Consider the following 6,652-nt stretch of genomic DNA (forward strand, 5'->3'; position numbering starts at 1 on the left):
ACCCTGCCGTGACAGATCCAACTCGAGCAAAGAGTAGGGAGCTGGCAGGTTGTGGGAACCAGCCGACCTGGGATTCAAACCTGTGGCTTAGCCTGATGCCTCTTGCATAGAGCTGGGGCAAGCGAGTGCAGTACAGGGCTGTGGACAATAGGGAGCAAGAGAAAGGCAGGGGGATGGATGGACAGACAGCTGTTAAGAGACATGGACAGGGGTCTATGAGACTGGACAGCTAGATACAGGGTGCATATGGAGAAAGATGGATATAGAGGGGCATGGGTGGGATAGCTCTGCTGTCTTTTCATCTATACCCATGTACCCTATCCATCCAGAACCCAGGAGTCCTGGCTTTCAGCACCCCTGACCCCTGCTGTAACCCATTAGACCCCACTCCCCTCCCAGAGCTGGGGCTAGAACCCAGGAGTCCTGGCTCCCAGCCCACTAGACACCTCCCCCAGCCTTTGGTAAGGGATCTAGAAGCAGTGATTGCAGACAGCAGAAGGACTGGCTGAGCCCAAGCAATGGTTTACTTTACAGGGGGTTTATTAACTTCTCCTTAATGAAGCTTTTTAATGATCGATCCCCACAGGTAGAAGGTGGGAGTAGAGCTATGTGAACCCCAGGGAAGGAGGGGCCCATCGCAGCTTGGCATGAGGGCACCCACAGCCTGTCTGAAGCACGGGTGCAGGACGCCCTGGCCCAGGGCTGCCCAGAGGATTCAGGGGGCCTGGTGTCTTTCCCGGCACTTCGGCAGCGGGTCCTGGGGCGGAAGGACCCTCCCCGCCGCCAAATTGCAGCCAAAGACCCAGAGCAGAAGAAGATCTGGGGCCCCGGGCCCCACGAGAGTTTTCCGGGGCCCTGCAACAAGTGAAGGACCTCGCTCCAGGGGCCCCAAAAAACTCTCGTGGGGGCCCCTGCGGGGCCTGGGGAAAATTGCCCCACTTGCCCCCCGGCAGCCCTGCCCTGGCCCCTGGGAAAACTGGCGGGCTGGTCTTCAGAGTCACTGGGATGGCTCAGCGGCTGGAGGGGGAAGCCAGGACTCCTGGGTTCTCTCCCTGGTTCTGGGCAGAGAGTGGAGTCTAGTGGGTTGTGTGGAGCTGAAAGCTCAAGAATCCTGGGTTGCATTTCGTAGTTCTACTGTGCATTGACTCCTTATCCCCTATTTTAACCACAAAATCACTCCTCAGAACCAGGGAGAGAACCCAGGAGTCCTGGCGCCCATCCCCCCTGCCTGGTCACTAGACCGCACATTTGATAATATTTATGAAAATTTCCTCCTGAGGAACAGCCACTTCCCTGTCCTCCGAGCTGCCCGCTTGCCCCCTCCTTCCCCCCATCCCATCCCTGTGTGTTTGCTCACGCGATCTCGTGCATCCCAGACCAGCCGATCTCTCCGGCGCTGGCCCCCCCTGCGTCTGCCCCGGGCTAAACAGGAAACTGAGCTAAATAAATATGAGCCGGCTACATAAATTCCAGCCTCATGTCTACTGTCAGCTAATGCACCAGGAGCCCTGAGCTTGCTCGCATGGCTACAGGTAAGGAGGGACTAGGAGCCAGGACCCCTGGGTTCCATCCCCAGGCCTAGCAGGGGAGTGGGATCAAGGGGGTTGGAGCAGCAGGGTCTGGGAGCAAGGACCCCTGGGTTCCTTCAGCAGCTGACAAGCCTTTTGTCCTTTGTAGAAGCCAAGACGATGAGCGCGACCATTTGCACCCCGGCGGTTCTCACCATCTACATCTTCACCTTCCTGATCGGCCTCCCGTCCAACCTCCTGGCCTTCTACACCTTCCTGGTGAAGGTCCGCCAGAAACCCACCCCCGTCGACATCCTTCTCCTCAACCTCACCATATCCGACCTCTCCCTCCTCATCTTCCTGCCCTTCAGGATGGTGGAGGCCATCTCAGATAGGGCGTGGACCTTGCCCGCTTTCCTCTGCCCACTCACCAGCTTCTTCTTCTACAGTAGCGTCTACATCAGCTGCCTCTTCCTCATGGCCGTCAGCATTGAGCGCTACTTGGGCGTGGCCTTTCCCATCAAGTACAAGCTCTGGCGCCGGCCAGCCTATGCCACGGCTGCCTCCGTGGTCTTCTGGGTGGTGGGCTGTGCCCACTGCAGCATTGTCTACATTGTCCAATACCAAGACCAGAGCCAGAACAGGACTGCACCCTTCAACAATGCATCCCACTGCTACAAAGATTTCTCCCCTACACAGCTCCAGAGCCTGCTCCCTGTCCGGCTGGAGCTCTTCCTGGTCCTCTTCTGCCTTCCCTTCACCGTCACCATCTTCTGCTACGTCAGCTTCGTCCGCATCCTGGTGGCCCTGCCCAACATCCCGGCCCGGAGGAAGCAGCGGGCCGTGGGCCTTGTCGTGGCCACCTTGTGCAACTTCATAGTCTGCTTCGCTCCCTACAACTTGTCCCATGTGGTGGGCTTTGTCCAGAACAAGAGCCCCTCCTGGAGAGTGTACGTTCTTCTCCTCAGCACCCTCAACGCAGCCTTGGACCCCGCCATCTTCTACTTCTCCTCCACTGCTGTCCAACGGGCCTTCACCAAGTGCCTGGCCGGCCTGTGGCACAAACTCAGCGCCTTCATGGCCCGGTGCCATCTCCCCTGCTTGACTTGCTGCGGGGAAGGGGGCAGAGAGGTGGAGGCGGCCAGTGGGGACGAGGCTGAGGTGTCAACGACTTGAGTCCCAGGGTGACACCAACTCTCTGTTTCCTCCTCAGAGCCTTCATTGTCCTGTGCATTGCAGGAGAAAGAGATCCTGCACTTCAGCCAGGGATGGCATCTTCTGTCCTTCCCTGCACCTCCTGAGAGTAGACAGTAGCATGTGGCAGGGCTTGGAGTTGGTGCCCAACTTCCACAAGGCTTTGACCTACTTGAGCTTCTATGTGATTGGCCAAACTTGGCTCCAGAGGGCTTTGGTTGACCTGAAGTTGGGGTTGCCATGGTGTCAAGGGCCTTCCTATGCCGCTGCGAGGCCACAACTAAGCAGTTGACCAAGCTCCCACTGGACTTTGGCTTACTTCAGCTTTGGAGCGAGTGTCCCAACTTCCTCAAGGATCCGGCCTCTCTCAGTGTCAGGGTCATCATGGCGTCAAAGGCCTTCCTTTGTCGCTGCTGGCTCACAAGTGAAACATAGACCGATTTCAGCTGGAGGGTCCCCCGGCGCCCTCCACTCACTCCTGGTCTTTCCTTCTCCACGGTTGGGCTAACGGGCAAACAAGTTATTATGGGTTTGGAACAACCAAGGGGGGAACCAAGTGGGGGCTGAGCTTGTCCCATTTCAGGGGAATCATTTAGTGGCAGATGAACAAGGACCAGGCTCCGTGAGGGGCCCGTGGGCCCCGAGTTTGCCCTTGTTGCGCGATGGAGAGCTCCTCGTCCTTCACCACTAGTATTAGTGGATGTTGGCCTCTGTGGAAATGTTACTGCCTCAGTGGGACTGGAACGCAAGAGGCTGCAGCCCAGCTCGCTACTGCTTGAGCTAAAGGAGAAATGCCGTGTGTTGGCGGCAGTGTAGATGGGAAGGATTTGGACTCTGGACCTTCATTATCAAAGCAAGGAGATTTATGCAAACAGTCGTGGGAAGGCTTTTACTGAGCAGGATTAGAAAGCAGGACTTCCAGCACCACAGTGAATGGCTCACGTGAGCTAAAGGCAGAGTACCTTTTGCAGCAGTAATAGAGCTGTTATCCTCCAAGTATGCTGCTGGTGGGGGATGGGTGATTAGCAGGCACCAGTACAATGGACACTGGTCCATGCAGGTCTGTTCCAGGTCTGGACATAGAGCTGAGATCTCCCTCACGCAAGGTCCTGCATCTCCTCCCTTTGCTGGTGGATCTGGCACCCCCCAGGGGCAGTGGCTTTAGCTACGTATGAAATAAAGTTATTGATTTATTATCCAATAGTGATTATTTTCTAATTTTTCTTGTGGTCTAGTGGGTTGGAGTCAGCAGGGCTGGGAGCCAGGACTCACAAGAACATAAGAACCGCCAGACTGGGTGACACTAAAGGTCCATCTAGCCCAGTGTCCTGTCTTCTGACAGTGGCCAATGCCAGGTGCCCCAGAGGGAATGAACAGAACAGGGAATCATCAAGTGATCCATCCCGTCGCCCATTCCCAGCTTCTAGCAAACAGAGGCTTCGGACACTTGGTTCTATAACCAGTTCTGGGAGGGGAGTGTGGTCTATGGGTTAGAGCTGGGAGGGTGCTGGGCGCCAGGACTCCTGGGTTCTATCCATGGGAGGGGACCAGGGCTAGGAAGTAGAACACAAGCACATTGTGTCTGTCGACTTTTAATTAACTGCAGGGCGTGAATCTGGCACCGCATATAAACAAACAGTCTCTCCCTGGCGCCGATATTAACCGGGGTTAATGGATAACTGGGCTGAGCAGGGCCTGGGGCTGCCAGGGGATCTCGCGTGGGCAGCTGGAGGAACCACCAGGTCCCAGGCCATGGGACGCTGCCATGGAGCTCACCCCCCACCCCCGGGACTTCCCCAGAGCAGAAGCCCCCACCATACAGTCCCCTGTAAACAGATGTGCAGTCCCCTCTCCTGGGCTCAGTCACCGTGTCCAGCTCCTTGGAGGGGTCAGCGGGTGGGGATGGGGAGAAGCTGGGTGCAGGTTGGCTCCTGCTCCTAATGGGGCTGAGGCCCAGCAAACCTCATTGCACAGCGAGCTCCCCAGAGCAGCTGTTAGCAGATAAACAAACGAGAGTGGTGCAGACACGCACAGGGAGCGCCCCTCCTCCATGCTGCATTGCGACCCCCCCCATACACACACACACACAGGGGCTCCCAACCCCTCACACACATGGACAGCAGCAGGGCGGCTCCAGGCCCCAGCACGCCAAGCTGGTCCCACAACCTGCCTCCCGTGCTTGGGGCAGCAAAATGCCTAGAGACGCCCCTGGGCAGCAGGGAGGGGAGCTGTGGGGGCGGGGGAGGGAGGTGTGTCTGTTCATACACACGTGCGCAGGGCTCGTCCCCTCCAGCAGGGGGCAGCAGGTACATTCCCTTACCCCCTCCCCCCATCCCACCCACACAGCTGCACACAATCTCAGCACAGTAACACACCCATTAGACATTCACACACCACAACAGCCGTATGGAACAGTGTGTGCGCTTAGCAGGGTGAACTCACTGCCCACCCCAGGGCAGCGCTAGGGGGCGCTGTGCTGCAGGGGGCGGGGTGGGGGCTCTCCCCTGGCAGTCCGGGCTGGCCCAATGCCCCAGGGTGGCACTAGGGGGCGCTGTGCTGCAGGGAGCGGGGTGGGGATACTCTCCCCCAGCAGGCAGGGCTGGCCCCGGTGCGCCAGGGCGGCGCTAGGGGGCGCTGTGCTGCCGGGAGGGGGGGGGGGGGATACTCTCCCCTAGCAGGCAGGGCTGGCCCTGGTGCCCCAGGGCGGCGCTAGGGGAGGCTGTGCTGCAGGGGGTGGGGGGCTCTCCCCTGGCAGTCCGGACTGCCCCAATGCCCCAGGGTGGCACTAGGGGGCGCTGTGCTGCAGGGGGCAGGGTGAGGGCTCTCCCCTGGCAGTCCGGGCTGGCCCTGATGCCCCAGGCAGTGCTATAATCTGCCTGTGTCTGCAGCTGAGGGTTTCTACCCTGCACTTCTGTGCACAGCCCTTAATCTCCAGGGCCATCTGGTGGGCTAAGGGCTGATAGCAAGACTGATGGACACTCGCGTCCGTGTCAGAGTGATTTCTCCACAAGCCACAGGGCTGGCCCAGAGCGAGCGTCCCATCCTTCACTTACATAGGCCGCAGCAGAGCTGTGGAGGGATGTGGGGGGCTGCAGGTTGGGAATGAGGGGCACTGGCAGAGCTTTGGGCAGGGGGAGAGCCCAGGGCTGGGCTTGCAGGGGACTGTGGATCGGGAGTGAGGGGGTCAGGAGTGAGAGGCACCGGCAGAGCTTGTGGGGGGGACAGGGAGCCCAGGGGTAGGCCGGCAGGGGCTGTAGGTCAGGAGTGAGGGGCACTGGCAGAGCTGTGGGGAGCCCAGGGCTGGGCTTGCAGGGGGCTGCAGGTCGGGAGTGAGGGGCACTGGCAGAGCTGTGTGTCTGGACTAGGCTGTGGCAGCTGAGGCAGGACCTGGGAGCCTGGGAAAGGGGCCTGCAAGGCATGGGGGCTGTGGGGGAGAGGAGAGGTCGGGAGCTCCTTGGAAGGCATCACTCAGCTCTGGCACCGTCTGCTTTTCCCAACAAGTCCCGGAGCCGTCCCCTAAGCACGGCACAAGGACAGGCCCTGTGAAGACGCTCTCTGGCCTAGCTATGCAGCGCCTGCAGTCCATGGGCAGACCTCAGTCTGCCAGGGACCCCCACCCCACCTCGTGTCCCCTCCTGCCCCTGACCGTCCCCCCCTTTGGAGCACCAAACCCCCCTTTACTCCAGATTCCTTACAGTCTTGGAAAAAAGCCGGTGCAGTATTCGATGTGCCCACCAGAGGGCACCAGCACCTCACACCTGAGCCCCACAGGGATGTGGGGGACCAGAGCCTGGAGCGGACAGTCCCACCCTGACTATTCCGAGGATGCAGTGGCAGAAGGTGGCCGGGGGTAGGGGCGTTCGTGGGGACACAGGTGCACTGGAGCCAACACCCAGCGACAGGTTGCTGGGTTACAGGGTACTTGGCACTGGGCGGGGTAACTAGGTAAT

The 6,652-nt window shown here is 59.4% G+C and overlaps 1 protein-coding gene across 1 annotated transcript; it reads left to right on the top strand.

The window, feature by feature from the left end:
• The first annotated feature begins 1,685 nt into the window (after nucleotides 1-1,685).
• On the top strand, nucleotides 1,686-3,228 carry LOC116833667 (free fatty acid receptor 2-like). The gene has a single exon (XM_032795336.2). It carries the CDS (start codon nucleotides 1,689-1,691, stop codon nucleotides 2,682-2,684), a length of 996 nt encoding a protein of 331 aa, XP_032651227.1. The 5' UTR covers nucleotides 1,686-1,688; the 3' UTR covers nucleotides 2,685-3,228.
• The last annotated feature ends 3,424 nt before the right edge of the window (nucleotides 3,229-6,652 follow it).

Source organism: Chelonoidis abingdonii, chromosome 11 (assembly GCF_003597395.2).
Source record: "Chelonoidis abingdonii isolate Lonesome George chromosome 11, CheloAbing_2.0, whole genome shotgun sequence".
NCBI lineage: Eukaryota > Metazoa > Chordata > Testudines > Testudinidae > Chelonoidis > Chelonoidis abingdonii.

What these genes read in the sequence shown, in the direction of transcription:
- LOC116833667 (XM_032795336.2), top strand. Translation starts at nt 1,689, where the DNA reads ATGAGCGCGACCATTTGCACCCCGGCGGTTCTCACCATCTACATCTTC.